General features: G+C 39.9%; 1 protein-coding gene across 4 annotated transcripts in view; it reads right to left on the reverse strand.

The window, feature by feature from the left end:
• Positions 1–3,003: 3,003 nt before the first annotated feature.
• The window catches only part of UBE3D (ubiquitin protein ligase E3D), a 112,163-nt gene continuing 92,729 nt past the window's right edge, over positions 3,004–22,437 (reverse strand). For all 4 annotated transcript variants that reach the window (XR_010599510.1, XM_042847435.2, XM_042847442.2 and 1 more), the window contains one exon: positions 3,004–7,039. Coding sequence is in view for 3 of the 4 variants with exons in the window: in XM_008177987.4 (XP_008176209.2) it covers positions 7,019–7,039 (21 nt within the window). In the remaining variant the exon portion in view is untranslated. The remainder of the gene's footprint in view (positions 7,040–22,437) is intronic.

Genomic DNA, 22,437 nt, shown 5'->3' on the forward strand with positions numbered 1-22,437 from the left:
TATGAAAGAACCATGTCTAGAGATGAAAAGGGTGCTTAAGTCTCCATGCCCACTCTATTCTTGATCTGTCCACTGAGACTGCCAGTAAGGGTAAACGTGATTTAGGGGAGGGCAAATTCTCCATATGATTTAATTGTACATATACTACACATACTAACCTTTTTAATATATGTATTTATCAAAATGTCCCAGGGAGCCCTTTTCCAAACTAGATGAAAAAAAGTTGAGAGAGAGAGAGAGAGAACACAACAGAGATCAAGTGACCACAAGTACACTGCATAGCTACTGACTCTGTTTAATATGTGGCATGAGACACTATGCCATACGGTACACATGAGAAACATGGCAGCTAGACACTCCCTCTAAATAAACTGCCATTGTAATAGCGTCTGAGGCTAGCCATAAAGCACACGCATGGCTTTTAAATAGGCGGCCCAGGGTGTGAGGTCATCTCCTAGTGGATGTACTAATAAGTATCAGATTAGAATAAATCTGCTTTGACAAAGAATCAGCAGTTTTTGAGTACCTAACATGACCAATACCTAAGGAATTATAAAAATGAGAGACACTGTATAGCTGAGGCCTTGAAAACCAACCAATGATATTTTCATCATCATTATGGGGAGAGTAAATGATTGCAAAGCTTCAGATAAGATTGTTTCTAAAGTTCATTTGGCCCAAGGAGATCACTAAGGGAAAGCTGCTGCGGTCAAAGATGAGAAAGAACATGCTCTGATGTAATTTGACATTGAACAAGTGTTGACAGATTAGAGTCCACAGATATTTCTGACAAGTAACAGCTCCCTCAGGGTGGTGGATACACCTGAAAGTGGGTGACCGACAGATTGTACAAAATTCACCACCTCATCCACATTTTATGATTACAAATCAGTTTTTGTTGACAGAGCTCATTTTTCACTGCAGCATCTTGATCTCCAAGCTTGTGCCAAACTGTTCTAACTTCATCAGTGCAGTCGGGAATGCACTTCACAAAATTGCCTTTTGCTGAAGAGAGATAGTACGAAAGCGATGTAATTCTGCAACACATCAGAGGAAAGGAAGGAGAGAAGCTATCTAGAGAAACTAATTAAACACCCCCCAGTATCATGGTCATTGGAGATGATAATTATTTTGCTCCTGTTATCATAAACTTGATTTGTGGCTGTGAGCAGCTATGACAATTAGGTTACAAAAGAAACTGCTGAGTTATATATTACTGACAGTATTTGGTTGAAATGGAAACTAGTGACATGTAGATTGGTAAAATCACTGAAAATAAAGACCCTAATTCAGTAAGACTTTAAGAAGACTACTCAAGTGCTTAAAGTTAGGCAAATGTTAATGGCCTTGCTGAATTCTAGAAGAAGGGGCCAAAATCTAGAAGAGGGGAAAAGATGCAGATTATAAAGTGTCATCATAAAACAACCAGTGTTTTCATATATTTGTGAAATAACTCTGTAGTATATTTTTAAAATATACTCTCCAGTCACATGGTGGCACTGAAGAAAATCATATATATATTCTATTCACAAATTTCTATTCACAAATTATTCACAAATCATTTCTATTCACAAATTTAATCCCCTCTCACCCACTACCGATACTTCTTCACAGTGCCTGTAGCTGTCCAGAAAAAATTTGCAGGACTAGGCAATAATTCCTTTTTCAAAAAAGTGGTTTAGTTTATTTTACTTTTAAGCATATTCTGGAGCCCACTGCTGCATTATGCTCACAGGTATACTACTGGGTTCCCCCACGCCTTGTTTGCTTAGCTAAGCAGAGAACTGCATAAATGCCAGATCCACCACAGCTGTGTTTGCTGGACTGGAACATTGCTCTTTGTCTATTGAAGATAAGAGCTCACAACAGTCAAGCCATGTTTGCACATCACAGGCTCAAAATATGATTTTAATAATTATCCTGAATCAACTAAAATAGTGGCTCAAACCCTCTTAATAGCCATTTATTTAAAAGATACCCTTAATTTAGTGCATTTTCAGTTTGCTTCATCAATTCTGGGATATGTGTTCCAGCAATTTGACAAAAACGCTTTTCTTCTTCAGCGACAAAGCACAAGCTGTAAATTGTCCCATACTCAGATTCCTTTCAAAGCTCAGACAAAGGACCATGCTTGCTCTGCTCTTATTAGGTCCACATAAATCAAAACCCAGTAAAGGGCATGTCTGGTAATCTGAGAAAACAGCCTATACTAACTATACAATTGGATCACTGTGTGTCTCATCCTTCATATTAGCCACAGACAGTGCAACAGCTGACAAAGTTGCCAAAGCAGTTCGGAGAAGAGCCAGGACACTGCATGAATTTGTAAACTCAATATCCCTGTTAATCTAGAATTTAACCGTCCAGCGTTGAAGGGCATGGACTGGATTTCTCTTTCCCCTCTCCTTGTTTTGCAGCCAACGCCTTTCTACAGCGGTCAGTAATTATGAGCTGCTCTGACCCTTCAGACCAATAGCATGATGATCACACTTAGGCCATGTCTCCTTAGACATGCCCCATGCCCACGCTACCCTTTTAAAAAATTCTACACGGTTGAAGGCAAGAAAGAGGGAACACTAAGGGTTTGTGACTTATGTCTATCCAGTGCAGAGGAACTGGCCTAGGGCGAGATCCTCAGCTGGTATAAATTGTCAGAGCTCCACTGAAGTCAAAGGCAGCTGAGGCCTTACCTCCCCCCGCCCTCCACTGCTTATCTTCACTTGTTCTGATATTTAAGATCCATTCACACTTATGCTGTTGTGAAGCAACCTTGTCATCCCAACTCACTATGCACAGCAGGATCAAGGCCTCTGTGATGCTGCTAACAGTTTTAAAGGAGAACATAGTTTCAAATTATGAATGAAGCTTGACACATTTTTAAAGGACAGGTTCTATATTCAGCAGATTTAGATATGTTTTGCAGCTCTGCCAGACCGTATGTTAATGTTTGTAAAATGCATAGAAATCCTCAGATGTAATGTAATAGAAAAGGACAAAGTGGCGTTTTACAATTAAATTAAAACCATATTTATTCAGGCTCACATTTCAAACACTGTTTTTATCTAGATTTATTCTAAGTTAACAGTCAATTAACTGTTGAAAGACAGCACAATATGGACAAGGGAACTGACAAAAGCATATTAAGGTATGTCTACACTGCAATAAAACATTTGCTGCTAACCTGTGTCAGCCGACTCAGGCTCACGGGGCTCAAGCTGCAGGCCTATCCAACGGGCGTAGAGATCCAAGCTTTGGTTTGAGACCAGACGTCTACACTGCACTTTTATAGCTTTTATTGCAGTGTGTGTTTAACCCCAAAATGCTTATCTGCAGAATCACTCTATTTATTTTAAAGCAGAATTGAAAAGCTTTTTTTAAATCTTGTAACTAAGGGCTTGTAGGTATTGTGGAAAAAAAAATTTTTTTGTTCCTGTGTATGAGGTCTTCTGATGTGCACCCTTTATCAACTTGAAAAATAAGCAACATTTCTATTTTGGACACATATACATGTGGAATTTAAAAGATGACATTAGATTTACCATTAATTGTGAATAATCCCAAGGATGTTGTGACAAGAAGTAGTGTGCAAAAATAACCTGCTCACATGAAGATTGCTACATTTTTATAAAGCATTATCATTGATGAGTTTTAAAAAGGCAACAACTGAACTCATCAGGATTCAAGTACACCAGTGCCTATGAAAAGAGAAAAAGAAAAATGCTGAAAGATTTAAAAGAAAAAAAAAAGATCCAACTCATCTATAAAAACAGTTACAGTCTGAATAATGCACCACCTGACATCACAATGAATCCTCTTAAGGGGACATTATTGACTTTTCTCCCCTTCTTCTGAATACTGGCAAATAAACCCATTTTCAGACAAGAACACTTCTGATACATTTATACATTACTGTACGTGGGCTGAGGTTTTCTAGGTACCTGTCCAAATAACTTAATAATTGCAGGAAAGATAACCCAACCACAACCAGAAATGCTCGTCTTTGGCAGCCCACAACCCTCACCTTCCTGGTATGGGGACAAAGACCGGGCTTAAAAAAAAAAAAAAAGGGTTCCCGAAGAGCATGGCTTTGTGAGGCTGCACATTTGGCCTAATGCTACCTCTGCTGTCTCCTCTCTCATATACTTCCCCAGGAATCCTTTCAAGCTGAACACACTAGAAGCATGACATTTCACTGTGATATTCTACAAGGTTTTCTGAGAGTGATAAATTAGCCAGGAGGGGTTTGATTTATATTTATTTATAGTGCCCCACTTTATGCAGATTTTTTCTTCTGTATTGCTGATAAATCAAGTTAATGATTTGCCTGCACCTGCCATCTCAGAACCTCATTTGCCATTAGAAGTATATTAACTATTTATGTCCCTAATACCATATTATGTAGGAGAAACTGACACGATGACAGATTTTAAACATACAAAGCATAAATACTCTCTGGAGCAGATTGCTCTATTGATGCAAAATCACAACAGGAGGCATTTAAATAGGAGGAAAGTGGCTTTACAATCACAGTGTAGCAATCTGTCATTTCAATGTTTTCCCTCCTTTATTGGCCTAATCATATTCTGGAAAGCAGAGACCAGCAAACAACAGAGCAAAACAAAAATGGAAAAAAATTAGTGACAAATTAATTGTATTCATAAGAGAAAAATCAAAATGACTCACCATTGTTATGTAGACAAATTATCATGGAAGTACACAATATAGCCCCAGAATATATATGTGAAAAATGCCACACTTCTGCTTTTATTTGAATACTCAAATCTAAAATAATGAGGAAAAAGTAAGATGGGGCCTAAACTAGTTGCTGAGTGGTCTTAACCTCCACTTACATCCCATATCTCTCAGGAGACGCTCAGCAACTTGCAGTATGAGTTAGAAACATGTAAAGGAAGTGCTGACTTCTCCTGAAATCCCAGGGTTTTAAAAGAAGCTCTTCATAACAAGAATCTCTCCCTCTAAACCCATTCCTCTTAAAGAATTGTCCTTTGACAAGCTCACAGCTTTCTTATTTCTTAATGTTTGCAATGTAGTTGCTGTGTTATATTATTAAAGAGAGAGAAGGTGGGTGAGGTAAGCTCAAAAGCTGTCTCTTTCACCAACAGAAGTTGGCCCAATAAAAGATATTACCTCACCCACCTTGTCTCTCGTATTTCTTAATTGTTTAAAGATGAGTACTGCAAAAAAGCCAGCCTGTACAAACAGGATTTCTTCCACTATTTTCAGTAGAAATGTTTCTCCCAAGCATCTTCAGGACATAAGAACTGTGAGACTGGATCAAACCTATGGTTCAGCTAATCCAATATTCTGTCTCCAAAAGCGGACGGCACCAGATGTTTCAGGGGAAGGCACAAAACAGAATAGACAAACGTGGGCTAATTTGCATCCTATATTCGGTCACCTGGTAACCCCTATACTTAGAGATTAGTTTACAACCTGAATCATGGTGTTTAATAACTCTAACCAAAATGTATGGTAGCATAAACTAGTATAACTCTGGATCATCTAGTTATCCATATAAATGTGTGACTCATTTTTGAATCTTGCTAAGTTTTTGGCCCCAATGGTATTCTGTGGCAATCTTGAGGCCACATAAGAAAATAGATTAAGGTTACAAAATGGGCAGGATTCCAAATATGTGTTAATACAGGGCTCAGATATACAGTATAAAAGGGATCCACAATATGAATTTTCTCATATAGTTCAGCCATATCCTTAGCTTAGGCAGAGTACAGGGTGGATGCTGAATTATGGGGTAGTAGTGGTGCTTATGCAGAGATGAATAGCTCATCTTTCCCTCCACTGCCCACACATATATACACATCCTCTCTGGCACTCTCTCTGCACAATGGAGACCAAAGTGATTACTGACAACTAAAGAATGAGAGGTCCACTCTAAAATTGGAAACAGTGCAAGGTTATTTGTTCCACATGGAATGCATTTGGTGGTATCAGTCCAATTACAAGTAGATAAGTGTCTACAACACAGAAACTGCCACCAACTGCAATCAGCACTAACTCGCTTGTCAACTTTTCTTGACAGTCTGATAAGAAGAGAAAGTACTGAATGGCCCATAAGGACTGAACTACTCCATAGATATGGTCCCACCAAGCCAGGATTGAGGCACCTAGGAAGGGCTGTGTGGGGAAGTTTATGTTGTCACAAACTGAGATGCACATGCTTCGCAAACAGAGGATTTCTGTTTCTAGGACTGTCAGTTCAGCAACTTCTATGAACCCTATATTCACAGACACCCTTCTTTTTGTAGTTGCAAGATAATTTCTTTTAAGTAATCACAAAAACATTTTGTTTGTGAACTTTAACTAATACATTATCAATTTCATTCAGTTTTACTTAGGGTGCAGGCATGTAAATACTACCTTCTCTCTTGATTAGGGAGTAGGATTTAATATGGAAATAATGTATATGCTTCATACATAAGTTTGTTGGAAAACAACAGTTTACATTTTACAGTTCTAGTTGTCTGATTACCTCTGCCAACTCAAAAAAGTGAGAAAAGTGGTAAAAGTTGCAAATATATTTCTTAGTTAGAATTCACTACATTAAATATTTTATACCCTCTCCTGGCTGCCAGTTCTTCATTTTCCACATAAAATACATAAGTTCTTCATTCTTCATTTTCCACATAAAATACGTAAATTACTATAAATCATTGCTCCATCAAGATAATTGACTTCTTCTCCCTTGGTGATTAAGAGGTCATCATTACGGTCACCCCAGCCTTCAGACATAAGTCACTCTCATAACTCCAGTCTTGTGCCTGTCTAAACCAACTTTTTCCTGTCATTGGCTTTGCTCTTTCAAAACCAAAAATCCAACAAATATCAAAGCTAAAATAGTAAAATAATATTATGCTGAGGTTTTGCACCCTCAATGACTCTTGCTGGAAAGTCTTCCCAATGGAAATTATCCTTATATTTCTGTATTTTATTTGAAGGTTAACTTGAGAATAATTTTCAGTTAATGTGTCTGGATTCTTCACATCTTCAAAAAGGCAACCTGTAAAAGAGAACAAAACAAAACAAAAATTGTTAGCTTCAGCGTGGCGAGAAAAAGCATAAAGAACTCCAGCAATTCAAAGAAATGTTGCACTTATTATTACTTCACAGAAAAGTACATTCACCCAAAGCTGTGCAGTACTTTTCCCAAAGAAGTGATTGTTAAATGCTAAAGATAGTTCTAATATGTTTATTCTACTTTTCTATTTATCCACTTAATATCCTCAAACCCACTTTTCAATGCTTGCTGCTGAATTAAATCAGCTGTAGGAGTTTTCACAGTTGCAACAAGGATTAGCAAGATTCTCTGGTCTGTATTTCTGTGAGGGAAAGTCATGTATAACATTTTTCTCCTTGCATAAGAAATACAGTTTGTTTCTAAATGACAAAAGTAAAAGGTGTTCATCTTGTCTAATTTAAGAAGACATTTGACAGTATTCTGAAACTGGTTTCGATTTTAATCCCTGAAATACTCCCCATTTTGTCCAAATTATTAGCTTGTTTTAAGAATGTTGTCTCTATCTGCTATGAAATCCTGATCTCATCAGAGTTAATAGAAAAACTCATTCAGATTTCAAAGTGACTAAGAAATAGTCCAAGACACATCTGCGATGCTGCATAAAAAGGAAGATAACTAATTACGCTAATACAATCACTGCTGTTACAAAGTTGCAATAAATCTTGTACAAAGTATGTCATGCAAGGTATCAATGGAAAAGTTATAGATTGATAAGTATTATTATCCTGTTTAAATCCATGTATCATCTTTGTATATGAAGTTATGAATATTGGCTAAGAGTGTATCTCAAACATGTTGTTTTCTTGGGTGACACCCCAAGACAGATTTGCATCTAGACTAGGCAGCCTGCTTGATGGCCCATTAAAGACAATCAGATCAACCAGTGAGCCCCTCCTGAAGACTGTTTTAGAAGCATTGAGGCAATGGCTACCCCGTGATTCAGCAAGGCACATAAGGACATGTGATCTAAGACTCCATCTTTTGCCAGTAACTTCCCGTACATTTGGGCTAAAAGTATAAAAGGAGACTGTGACATCATTGCTTTGTCTTCAATCTTGCCCCATATCTTTGGACATGATTTCTAACAAAAGGAACCTTTGAACAATGGACTGATGACACCCAATATATTTGGGTGAACCAGAGAGAATTACTATCAGATAGCAGATTTAACATCACTGCTACTATCCTGACCTGCAAACTCTGAAACAACTGTAATGCACACGTTTCCTTTAACCAATTAATAACTCATTTTCTTTTTGTATTAATAAACCTTTAGTTTTTAGTTACTAAAGGAGTGGCTACACGCATGATATTTGGTAAGATCTAAGTATATATATATTGACCTGGGGGAATGGCTGATCCTTGGGATTAGAAGAACCTTATATATGATGAATCTGTTTTTCAGTAACCTCTCATAAAGATCAGATGTCTGGGTGGCGATAGGGGCTGGATTGCATAAGGGGACTGTATTTTGGCTTCTTGTTACCCAGTGCGGTGATACAGGAGCTCATTTTGTTACTGGCTTGGTGAATTCTAATGTTCGAATAACCACCAGTTTGGGAGTATGTCTGCCCTATTTTTTGTTCAGTTTGTCCTGAATGTGGCATTCTCAGCTGTGATCCACGCTAGGCACGGTCCACAGCATTTTTTTACAGAAAAATCCTGGAAGGAGGAAAACTACCTGACAAACACTGCATGGAAAATGATCCACCTTCTTCCCTTTGGTGTGCAGGACTAATGGCAATACAGAAGGGACAGGGAGTGTGACCTGCCAAATACAAAAAGCCCAAGGATTTGTGGGAGTAAATGGGTCCATCCTATTGGCTATTGGTTCATCTGCATGTAATGGCTCTCTCTCCATGTTCTTTTCAGCCTTCCTCAGAACTGACAACCTATACTAGAACACAATTAGAATGTGATGTTAAACAACTGGGAACAAAGTATGAGCAAAGTGGACCTCCAGAGAAAGCAAAACAGCTAACTATTACACTGGGGAAACTTAATACTATGCTGATCAAAAAGGTAATTCGGAAAACGTGTTGAAGCCAGTATGGAAGGATGAAAAAGCCAATAGAGCATTTAGCATATTGCTGAAAACACCCAGGGAACAGAACTGATGTCTCATAAAAACACAGCAAGAAGAAGAGTCAGACACATGCTGACCTTTTTCCTCCATGCTCCTTGCAACTCCAATGGATCAACTACACAAGCAATTACGGATCTAGTAAAGCTCAATATCATCTTGGGTTTGTTAACTATTAGACTACATATATGTGGATGTCATGCTGATCTTTAATCCCCAGACTGTTTTGAGACTGTATTTAAAGAATGTACTAAATATAATGAACTGGAAGGGATTGAATTGCAAATAAAACAGAAACTATATCAAATGAATAGTCAAAAAATAGAGCTGCACAGAATAAAAGATTTCTTTCTGATCAGATGGCCAAAGGAATACTCAAAAGACACTCAGACGTTTGCTAGAGAAGATGCAGAATACTTAGTATCTTCAGACACATCTAGGGGATTTGTCTGAAATTGTTCTAGGAAAGGATTTGCATCAATAATAACCTGAATATAGACAACAAATAAGCCAAGACTATGACACTTCTTGGCTATAATGGAAAAAATCTGAATCCCAACATTTCAACTACTCAGTATCCACTTGCTGTCTGCAACAATTACAATAGGACCACATTGGAAAGCTCCACATGTCCATGGGCTTTATTACATGGGAAACCTGTCTGCCTAAGGGTTTCTTGCAAATGTTTCATCCCAACCACATGTTCCCATGGAACATTTCGATTCTGTCAAACCAGCATTTTCCAATTAAAAAAAAAACTTGCTCTGTTGGAAAAAATTTCAACAGTTCTAGGGTTTCCTGGAAATATTAATCCTCTAAACTACTGACTCCCACTCTCAAATGCCAGGACATACCTTACACCTTTGCTCCTGATTTAGCTATCCGTATGAACAGACAGCAACTTAATCAATAATCTAAACGAAAAAGTCACAGACAACCAGACTAGTGGTGCAAACCTCGCTCCTTTGAAATTAAATGCAAAACTTCTACTGACTTCAGTGGGGCAATGAGTTCACGCTAGAGATCTAGCAGAAAAAGGGACAGACAGAAACAAGAAAGAGAAGCAACAACTATTTCAATACAACAGAATCAAAACTTGAGATAGAAAGATCCTACATTGAGTCAAAAGAAAAATCTATCTTTCAATACATAGTACAGGTGATATCATTACAGTTGATGTGTTTATTTAATTTGACCATTTTATTCCTTGGAAAGATTATATGCATTGAAATACTTCCTTGTAGAGGGTGTATTTTTTGTTTTTTGTACTGTTATATTTCCCTGCTGTGCAATAAAAAGTAAAGCTTAGAAAAGAATGCTTTGTGACTGTATTTGCAAATATTACCAAAGTAAATGGAAAAACACACCACAGTAGATCATCAGAATATTTGATATCTCCAACAACAAAAGAGTAATAACATTGGGTAATCATAAAACTAGCTAATATTTTAAATACAACAAATTATATAGAATACATACAAATTAAAGATTAAAATTTATTAAATTCTATGGGTTCAAAGGAAAGCCTATAGAATTCAATAATAGTAAGCTGTAAAAAACTAATAATATCCACCCTCTATTTGTTCAATGACAGGAGGAAATGTATCTTATATGTCTGTATCACAATTATTGTAGAAGTACTCATGCACCTTAGCAATATTACAGTATCAAAAAAGTTAATGTTGCAGTTTTCTTCTAACTGCTCAACTAGAGATCTGTGGGTTTGTGAAGTTGGTTTGTGGGAGTTTTTGCCCCATCTATCATCCTATTGCCTTTCTGAGCCACAGAGTACTAGCCTCATCATGGATCACCACAGATAATCTTGCCAAAGCCTGCAAACATGGTATTTCACGCACTTCCTGTCAGTACCCAGGCCGGGCCGGGGAAGCTAATGATCCCACCAGTGGACAAAATTCAGTAATGAATCCTGGTCACATGCCACCTGAGGCACATTGTGCATAAGCTATGAAGAATGCTATCAGCACACTATGAAAGAGAAGTACCAAACAAAACAACTGTGATCTACAAACTAAGTTGTCAAGATAATTAGTTTTCTGAACAGTTTACACAAGAATTTTGTTGTTGTTGCAGATAGTACAGTGTACTGAGTCCTTTTCAAGAAACTCAATCCGGTTTATATTAGCCAACTTTTAAATGCTGATTTTTGTACTCTATGTATCCTTACCTGTGCCAAGAAAAATTGCTTTAATCTACTATTTGTTTCAAAATATTATAATTTTATTCTATTTCACAATATTGAGTGAAGTCTCAGCATTCCATCTGGGTAGTTTTCACAGTACAAGAAGCTGCAAAAAACATCAGCTAATGAAAGAATACAAACTCTACATTTGCAGGTTCTTTATAGATATATAGATATATATATATATAGTGCAGTGCAGCACAGCCATATATGTACACACATACACACACACGCAAAAGACAAATCACACCAGCTTGTTTTTACTGTAAATGGTAAAATGGCAGAAATGTTGACACAAATTCTCAGATCCACAGAAAGTTAAGAAAGGTGGCTTATTCTGTATATACCAAGAGTCAATATCTCTTTGATTGTCATCACAACTGAAAGCTGACATTTTTTTTGCTCTTCCAGCGACTGTGACAAATGCCTTGGAATAAATTGTGTTAAGATGAATCCAGATAAAATGGGGAAATGATGTTGATAGTTTGGAAGAAATTAACTGGATAGTGAGTCCAGTTATGTTAGTTCAATGTGCCAGACCACCGGCAATCTGGTCGCAATTTCATGATCATATTCCATCCACTGATGCTGTTCCAATCTTGGTGGCAGATAGTGCCTTTTCATTGAAGTCCTATTTGTGACCATCTCTCTCTGAAATGCAGACCTCATCACAGCAATCATTGCTTTGGTATCCCCCAGGCTACATTACTGCAATGTTCTCTATTTGAGCTTAGCACTGAAAAAGCCCAACACTCATCGCTCAGTGGGACAAATAGCTAGCTATGAGCCCATAGTACCAGTGTTTTATGACCTGCTTTGGCACCCTGTTTATTTCTTGGCACAGTTCAACATGGTTAGTCATAAAGTACAAAGCCCTAAGTAGTTTCTTTCTCTATGTTCCCTTGCAGTTATGAGCCACTGGGCTGATCTCACTATTGGGTCCTGAGGTTAATTTCTCTATCTGCACTGGAGATCTTACACCCCTGGGACTTGATTCCTCCTGTGGTCTGCCAGAGCTGTAACAAAATTTAGCGAACAATGCAAGATAGGTTTACCATATTTCGGGTTCCCAAAAAGAGAACACTTCTGGGGTGGGGGAGCTGGAGGAGGTACCTGCAGCAGGTACCTGCAGAAGGGGAACTCACTTGAAGTTGGGGGCAGTGTCACTCTCTGTCATGCTGGCAGGTGCAAGTCTGGGCCGCAGCAACAGCAGTCCGTCAATGTCTCCCTGTGGGACCTCTTACCCAGGGCTGAGAGCGGGGCCTGGGTGGGCAGGATCCAGCAGCTGTGGACCAATCAGGTTAAGATGCAGAGGAGGAACCAATCAGGAAGTGGACCAATCGGGACTCTTTCTGAGTTGCAATGTTTGTTCTGCAAAAATCCTGGACATTTCCTGTTATTTGATAAATTGCCTGGACAAAGGACAGAGCCTCAAAAAAAAAAAAAAAAGGTAATGTACGGGAAAACCTGGATGTATGGTAACCCTAATGCCAGACAAATTGTTTTGTCAAGTTTTTGAAACTTTTCCTTAATATTTATAAGAGATTGGGGTGTTAGTTGGAAATGCGAGGGGTAATTGCGGGCCCTTTTAATGTGGTTCGTACTTTTTAAAAAATTATAACAATTGGGTACCAATATACATTTTTTAGATGTACATATAGTTAAAGATAGTGTTAGCAATACTGGTTTGCTCAGGAAGGAATAGATGTCCGTGCAGTTTAATTTTAGACCTTCTTGAAACTTTCTGATAACATTTTATTTTGCACCGTGTTTTTCATACAAACTGCATCTCGAAGTGTTTCACAGAGTTAAAGAATACAAGAAATTGTCTAGTAAGAACCCCAGAAAACAGTGGTGTAAAGGCATTCCATAATGAATACATTACGGATTTGGTCCCAGGTCCAACAAAAAAATTAAGAGGAATAGATGAGGGAGAAAAGCTGTTATTTATAGAAAAAGTTTGAAAAGCAATGGAGACTCAATGAGCCAGAGAGATAAAGAAGGCTGTTCCAAAAGCTGCTGGAGAGAAATCTCTTTGCACAGTATTACCATTCTGGATAGAACAGATAGAGAGGATGTCTGGTGTTAGATGAGCAGAGGCAAGGCTCAAGCTAAATGAGCAATGTATTTAAAAAAACCCCACAAGATCTGTGTGTTCAGAGTACGCAGGCAATTCTGTGGAGCTGACAGTAGATACAGGAGTAAGAGAAAAGTTAAAGGTCAAAGATGTGCCAAAGTTACAAGCAGTGGAGGCAAACGGGCTGTCTGAATTGAGGGAGATAAAGAAAATGGAGTTGTAGAGAATTCTCCTCTTTGCTACGAAAAGGACAAGCAGTTCTGTTTTTGAGGCAATCAGTTTTAGGAAGAAGAGATTAAGCTACGTGCTTATTTCATCAAAACACAAAAACAATGAAGGTGTCGAAAGCTGAGGTTCAGTATATAATCATGGGGATCACAAACTTTCAAACTGCTCCTACTTTTTATTCACTCCAAAGTGAGAGAATGCTGCATAAATAAAGGGGAGTGTGTGCTTTTAAAGGTTAGGGACACAGGATTTCTAATACCTATATGTTTCATACCAGTAAAATACACAGGTGTCCATGGCATGTCCAATACAATCCCTATTTATTATCACATCACAGGTGGAAATGTACTTAAGTTCTCTCTCATTTAACTACAACTGTAAAGTTAAAGTGAAACAACTTCTGCGTGTAGGCAAGGCCTTAGTACTATCTGATTCATCACAACATTTGTGCTCAGTTTGCCCTGGCAGAAGATCAAGGTAGACCAGGAAGTGGGAGGAGCAAACCATCTGCATCTTGTCCAGGGAACATCTCCATGAATAACTGGCTCCTGGCTTATATTTCTCTCACCAAAGTCCAGAGGTTCCAAACCCAGTCTTTTCAAACAATTTAAGCAGAGAATGAAGGGATTGGGTAATACTCCATTCGATCTTCCATTATAATCGCCTGATATCTCCACACACACAAATATGTGTACTATTCATTTCCTGCATCACTACCAGTAACAAAGCAATCATTGTTCTATTACAGGGGTAGGCAACCTATGGCACTTGTGCCGAAGGCGGCACGCGAGCTGATTTTCAGTGGCACTCACACTGCCCGGGTCCTGGCCTCCAGTCCGGGGGGCTCTGCATTTTAATTTAATTTTAATGAAGCTTCTTAAACATTTTAGAAACCTTATTTACTTTACATACAACAATAGTTTAGTTATATATTATAGACTTATAGAAAGAGACCTTCTAACAATATTAAAATGTATGACTGGCACGCAAAACCTTAAATTAGAGTGAATAAATGAAGACTCGGCACACCACTTCTGAAAGGTTGCCGACCCCCGCTCTATTACAACCACAATTAGGTTGCAATGTGGATCAGTGACTGTGGGCAGTGACTAACTATGCTAACCACAGTCAAACCAAAGGCTGCCTAGTCAATTGGCTTCCATCTGCATGGGTCACATATTCACCCCCAACCTTGGAGAATCAAGTCCACCAAGGTGCAATCCACAATTCATGTTCTGGAAATACATTTGCAAAAACAAAATGAAAATTACTTGGAAGGAATATTATTTAACTGCTAAACCTGAACATATGCCCACTTCATTCTGTCTCCAGTGAATGCAGAGCCCAATAAAAAGGCAACTGCCTTTATCAGACTACGTGCTAGCAGGCAGTTATTTATTACCTCAGTATCTATGAAACTCCTTCCTTGGGGTCTGCACCTTGACACAGGGGGAGGCTTGTGTGTTTCAGTGACCCTGAGAACTATGCCAGCGGAAGTTTTAACTCCTCGCAGGACCACTCAAGACGGACAGGTCAAAGGGTAGGGACCAGTGGAAAAGCAGTCCACGATCATCCAGGCGGGGGTTGAGCAATAGCAGCCAACAACCGATCCTTGTCAAAAAGATGAGTTATATAAACACAACATAGCAGCCACTCTGGCAAACAGCATGACAGACAGGGATGGCAGAGTCTTGCTCATGCCCTAAGCAACATCTGATGGCTTGGGAAGGATTCAGATCAGTGAAACTGCTTTTTGGAAGTGCACAGACATTTCTAGATTTGCATGTTACCATTTGAAAGGAGTGAGGCATATTCAGTACTAGGACAGTGAGAATCAAACACATGACTATGTTAACAATGGGATTACTTTCCTCAGGACAGCCTCCTGATAGTGTGCAGAGCTCTGATCTGAGCTACACCAGCTACAGGGCTGCTCTAAATTGTGCTCTGGGAAGAATACCAGCAAGTTATGTTTGGCTTTGCTATGTCCCCACGTTCCCCTATGCCAGGAAGGAGACAATCAGATGATGAGTGCCCTGAAGTTCACTTTTCACATCTGATGAATCACAGACAGAAATTACAACCGTCTGAGGAGAACTGCTCCAGGTTTACGCTCAGATTGGGAAGTTTCATGGCATACTTTGAACATAATGCACCAATGATTCAGGCCCCAAGTATGTATCGGAATATGAATAAAAGCTCTTTACATAATTACTTTATCCCTGGCACGTACTTCTGGTCTAAGCAAACTGTAGAAGGATCAGCTTGCGCTCGTAGGGCCCGATCCATCAAGGATGACAGGATCATGCCCTTAGCATGGTAAAGCCAATCTAATTGCTTTACTTCTAACAACAAACAGAATTTCAAATACAAAAATATTACCTGAGGGGTAAGATACCATGAAAACCTTCATGAAACAATCTTACAAAACCACTAAAAAGTGTGGCTATTAAAAGGACACTGCCAGTTTTAAATGAGTTCCAAACACTGGATCTTATAAAAATACAGTTTTACAAAACCTAGGACTAACAGAAAAGTGTCCATCATCATCATCATTATTATTTTTTCATTCCAATGGCATTGTGTACTTTAACAAACTAACCTATTTCCTTGAAGTGTCAGGAAACTAAACATTAAAGCATTGTGTTAGTGCAGGGAAACACAGACGTGAAATTAAATAGAAACAGACGTGATGGGACTAAATAGCCCTGATGGGTTACAAGTGGAGGGAAGGGAAACCCGGATCATTTGGGATTCGGAGCAGGGGAAGAAGGAATTATGGCTTTATGATATTGTTCCATCATTCCCCGCCCCCCTCACAGTGGCTCAGCTGGCGCTCCAGATGTTGGAGGAAAGGGAACCCTCTGTGAGATCCTCCATCCACCCAGCCTCATGGGAATTTGAGAAGTTAATGCTGACCCTATCAGTATTCGTTTACATGGGTCCATCTGTTACACTGTAAGCAATTTGGCAGCAGCACCTGGGGGAACCCATGGGAAGTATATTTTTGTCAGAGCCACACTGTCATGAAGGCCCAAAGAGGGGTTGGAGGCCATGCAGAGCCATGGAAAAGCTGGACCTCAGTAGATCTGCTGCCTAAGCAGCCAATTTCCCTGCTGCTTCTGTGAGAAGAGTGAGGAGGGAAAACTCCGCATCCCAGCGGGAAAGATATGAAGGGAACCCCACAAGTGCAAACTTGTGCTGTTTCCTGTTCCCTGGGGGAGGGATAAACTGTGTGTGAGACAATATGACCCAGAGGGACTAGTTACTGTAGTTCCATTGTCCAAACTGGGAGACAAGTAAAATGTAAACAAACAACCCAGTGGAAAATAAAATAGATTTCAGTTGTAATTTCAGCAAGAATTTTTTTTAAAGTCTGATTTTCAACCTGATAGTGTCCCTTTAAAAATGAATGAAATAAGTCAGTCTATAACTAACATACATGCTTTCATCTTATCCTTCGTAACAGTGTTAATTTCTCAGAAGTATTGAGTTACACTAGGCTGTTTGTACTTGCGATATAACAGAGGTAAATGTGAAACAGAGAGCAATCCTCTGAAGTTCCAGGCTGCGCTTTTTGCTAGCATCAGAGCAGCATGCGAAGCATGACCAAGCTTTAGAAGGAAGTCTAAGAAGAGCAGCCAAAAGGATAGACAAACGATCAATCTCTACTGGCTTTTATTTTACATCAAGATTTTAGTTCTTGCAGCATACTAGAAAATATTGCTTAAAAATGTACATGTTTTAAGGGAAGAAGAAAAGTGATTTTTTAAAATCTAAATTTAAATGGCTACAAAGCCTAACAATTTTATTTTGTCTCATTTCCAACCCCCATCGTTGGCCTGTTCCCATTTTCTTTCTATAGCAGCCATTATTCCTTGTAACATGTGTTATGTAGAGAGGCACAGATATCACAAGAGTATTTACTTTTGTTAGACTTAAATACAAACCATGGATATAGATGGAACGTGGTGCTAATGCTGCATTGTAATTACTGATCTAAATCCAACCAGAATAATAATAACAACAACAAAATCCAGAGAATTTAGGATTTTCCTTCTCAAGACCAGATGCTGTTTGCTTTATACTGTTATGAACTGCAAGCCTCAGCTAATCATGCAGACTTAAGCAGCACTTATTTTCTACAGCAAATGATTTAAACTGCTGTAGAAAAAACGTTTGCCTGAGGGCACACGTGTGTGGGCAGTCTGAAAAGACACATTTAACTAAGGCTCTGCTGAGTCCCAGCAGTTCTAAGCCAAGTATCTTGTGCTTTGCATTCTTGTGCAACCTTCTGTTTTAGCTGTCCCATGGGACAGATACCAAAGCAGAAATTTATCTCCTTTATGAAGGCTGTTTCGGAGAGAGGAAAGATGGCAGCTGTGCTTCTGCTGTGGTATTTAACTCTGGTCTTAATGGCATTTAAACATGCAATGGAGAAAAGAATGGAAGCTCTGAACAAGAGACTAGACATGGTTCAATCTTTTTAAAAGAAATGGACAAAATGAAGAAAGATTTTGCAAACTCAACTCATGGATTTAGTGTGGGCCAAATTAATGGAGTTGTGTCTGTCAGAGCTCCTTTGTGGTCTCAGGCCACTAGCTGTAACCTATCTTGAAGTGGGAACCCATGTTCCTCTCCCCCCAGACGAGGGATTTAGGTGCACTTCCTCCTGCAATTCACTCTGATCACCTGAACAAGTCTAAGGCCATGTCTACGCTAGCACTTATGTCAGCAAAACTTTTGTTGCTCGGGGTGTGAACCCTTTTTCCCCAATCACTTAAATTTTGCCGGAATAAGCACTCGTGTGCACAGTGCTATGTCAGAGGGAGATGGTCTCCTGCCAACATAGCTACCGCTGCTCATTGAGCTCTCTCCCATCGGCATAACGCAGCTACACGAGTGCTCTTACAGTAGCACAGCAGTATTGGGACAGCAGTGCCATTATAAGCTTGTAAGTGTAGACATGGCCTTAGTTTAGTTCAGCACCTGCCTCCTATTCTCTTTCAGGGGGAATTATTGGGTTAGCCAGTGACCAACCCGCCGTCGGGGCATTTGAATAGTGTTATGTATCGTGCTCCTGACTGTAAGCATTATAGCGTTCAGGATGGCTGACACACCCACGACATAGTTGGCGATTTAAACCACATTGCAGCCATCCCAACACATCTTTTCACTGCTTAAAGGTTCAATGATTAGTAACGTACATTCACTTACCTATTAAAACAGTTAGTTACATCGTTTACATGGAAACAAAGTGACCTTTTTCAACGTTATAACCCGACACCGGTTGTTTGGAAAGTAATCCCCTTCCTCGCTGTTACCCGCATGGAGTGTGACGTCATGACTTTTGTAATCTATTAAGTGTTAATGCTGTTACTTTTCTTTTATGGACCTTATTTATTACATGTGAACCAGTCATAACAAAGAAAAGTTCATAATTATACAGCCCAATAATAAGGCTAAGGTTTAATAATGCTTAAAGATACTCACATTTTGGATTTATAATGCTGAAAGACGTTATTCTTTATTCTTTGGCACCAAGAAACACAATTTTCCAGAGTATTCGCTTGATTCTTAACCATCTACCCGTGACATGTGTTAAAATGATCATTTGACATGTATCAACTCGCGATACCTCCGCTCTACATGAATTTCCGCCTATGCAACCTTGATGTATATTCGAGTTAGCTGTCACTAGCATTGCAGCTCTTGCCGCTGGTGGATGTGTTTCATCATGGCTGAGTTATTGCTTATCAAAATTGCGGAGTGGGTCATCTTGACCCTACGGTGCAAATTGAAAAAAAAATTCGCTAAAATATTATTTATTTTTGCAGTAAATAAAAGATTTGACGTATTAATGAATTCTCAGAAATGTAGAGAAATGAAATATAATTCATATTCCCTCCGTTCGCGCATGGGAATTGAAATAATGACATTTCATTATTTTATTTGTATTTTTTTCATCTTTTTCATTTTTTTCCATTTTTTTTTTATTTGATTTTTTCACTTGAATTTGGCACCCCATTTAACTTGGCAGCCTAGGTGACCGCCTAGTTTGCCTATATGGACAGGCTGCCCCTGTTCATGGAGATGTCCCAGAGACTATGGATTATGCTGGTTATTACTGTTTCCTTTGTAAAACTAGATACCTGACCTTGTTGGGGCTGACAGATAGAATCTGTCTTATTTTTTTCCTGAAGGCTACTATTTAAAATACCACTCATAAAATAAAATCCACTGGAGCGGCTTGTAGAACACTGCACATGTATAATAGTATCCTCAAACACCCCAGGATTAAGAACATGGTATTCTGACTGCCTCTTCCCTGGAATGCCAGAGGGGATAGTTTAATGGTCTAAGCATCAGGTGTTGAAACCACAAGTTTAAATTCCAGTAGGGTCAAATCAACTTTCACTCCCTCCCAGGTAGATTAACAGATTACGATGGATGTTATGTGTGGGGGGGGTCAGAGGAGAGGTCTAAAACCAATGTACTATAAACTCTATTCAGACATTACAGATCCCATTCACTTTTCATAAAAGATGAGGGCTTGCCCAAGCGTGCTGTGCAGTGTGCCATACGCTCCTTATTTGCATGGCTGCTACTCTCGAGCCCAGATGTGGGTGCCCTTTGCTGATTCCGTGTGCATGTACATTGTGAAGTATTCTGGGCTCCTCTGGATGAAAACTACTATCTAAATGCAATTTATTGTCACTGTATTCTGCACCATGCCTCATAATAATTAATCACCCCACAAAAATCAATCCTCCTCCAATCAAAGTCCATCTCCAGTACCTCTTAGGGTTCAGGGACTTCTTTGCCGTAGCAGCAGGCTCAGTTCCCTGACAATCCTGCTGAGAGCACTGTTCCCAAAGGGAGGGGAGATTGCTGCATGCCACAACTGGCCCTACAAGATCTCCAGTTTCTGCTCTGCAGTCCCAGCTCCTCAGTGATGGGTAGTGGCTGGGAAGCAGAGAACCCGCTTTAGGGCCAGGAGGAAGAAGACCCTTTCTGCCAGTTCCCAGTTCTGCTTCTTAACCTCCCTGAAGCAACATCAGGCTCAGATTCTTTTTATTTTTGTATGTAACCAGTGAGGAATCTGGAGATATCAGGGGATGGACTAGCAGTCTGGAAACAGAAGTGGAAAGCCGAAGTCTCTCGCTAAAAGCTGGAGTTTAGACAGGTCAAATCGAGACTTGGGGACTGGTCATTGCATCGTCAAGACTCTCATAAAATCTAGAAACAGGATTTGTGGTTCCTCAGACTCTCCACAGAACATGTCCTTTCAATGTTAAGTTAATCCTGTTATCAGGAAGGTACTGCACTGACAATATATCAGAGTTATTTGATATTAATGTTCGGGGTCAAATATATCAGAGTTATTTGATATTAATGTTCGGGGTCAAATTTTTTTTGTGTGTGTTTTAACATTAAATGAAAATCTCTCACTCTCTACCCCTCCCCCCCTTTCTCCCCTCCAACTCAAACTATTTGTCAGAAGTTCATTTGTTCAGGGATAGGGTTACCATATTTTGAGCCTCCAAAAGGAGGACACTCCACGGGGCCCCGCCCCCGCCCCCCAGCCCCACCCATGCCTCAACTCTGCCCCTTCTCCAAAGTCCCCGCCCCAACTCCGCCCCCTCCCCTGCTTCCCGCGAATATTTGATTCGCGGAAAGCCTGAAGCAGGTAAGGGGCGTGTGGGGGGAGGTGGCGTGGCCCAGTCTGGCCCCCCCCAGCGTCTCCAGCCTGGGTCGGCCTGCCCAGTACTGACGGTCCCTGACGAGCACCCCCGGCCCGCCCAGCACTGCCGGCCCCCGGCTGAGCACCGACCTGGCCCCCGAGCCCCCGGCCCAGCACCGCCGACCACCGGCCCGGCACCGGCGCCCCCGAGCCACCGGCCCGGCCGACCGCTGGCCCCCCGAGTCCCCAGCCCGGCCGACCGCCAGCCCCCGACCCGCATGTCCCAATTTTCCCGGACATGTCCGGCTTTGTGGGATTTCCCCCCGGACGGGGATTTGGAGCCCAAAAAGCCGGATATGTCTGGGAAAATCCGGACGTATGGTAACCCTATTCAGGGATACGCTAAGGACACTGGTTTCACCATCTTATCAGGTCTTAGTGATGGGCACTATAGAAAAACCCTAAGACTGATAGGTAACACAGATGGCTATTATAGTTAATTTGAAGAGCAGCAGTAGAGTCACCCCCAGGGCCATACCATCTTTAGACTGGCCAGACAGTTCTTTCAGATTATGTTAAAGTTGAATTGCATATTTAAGGGAATCTTAATAAACTTGTATGGGTGGATTTCATTTTATTTGTTTACTTATAGTATTCCAGCAAATATGATTACATCAGTTAAGTTGTTTCTGTAACTTGCCAGCTTCTGTCTTTCATTTCCTCTCCTTCCCCATAAATCTGAAGGCTCAGAATGTACACATGTTTATTCCACTTGTTCCCCATTCGACCTGACTGTCAGTAAAAGCTCTAATAAGGAGCAGGGAGATATAGCGATGTGAAGAGAAGCTGTTTGGTTAATATTCCACCTGCTGTTGGCACAGTGAGAGAGGGTCTAGTTTATTTTTGTTTTATTTCCCACAAAGTGTCTCATTTACATCTGAAATGAAACTGTGTGCTAAAGACTGAGGGCTGAATAATAGTGTAACATCTCATATCCTCTTACTTGTTTGAGAGTTGGTGATGCTCATAAAGGTGATACAAAGTGGGAATAAAGTTTTAAAAGGCTCTGCTACATATAGAAATATTTTATAAAACTTTTGCTAAAAAT

The sequence above is a fragment of the Chrysemys picta genome, chromosome 3 (genome assembly GCF_011386835.1).
Source record: "Chrysemys picta bellii isolate R12L10 chromosome 3, ASM1138683v2, whole genome shotgun sequence".
NCBI lineage: Eukaryota > Metazoa > Chordata > Testudines > Emydidae > Chrysemys > Chrysemys picta.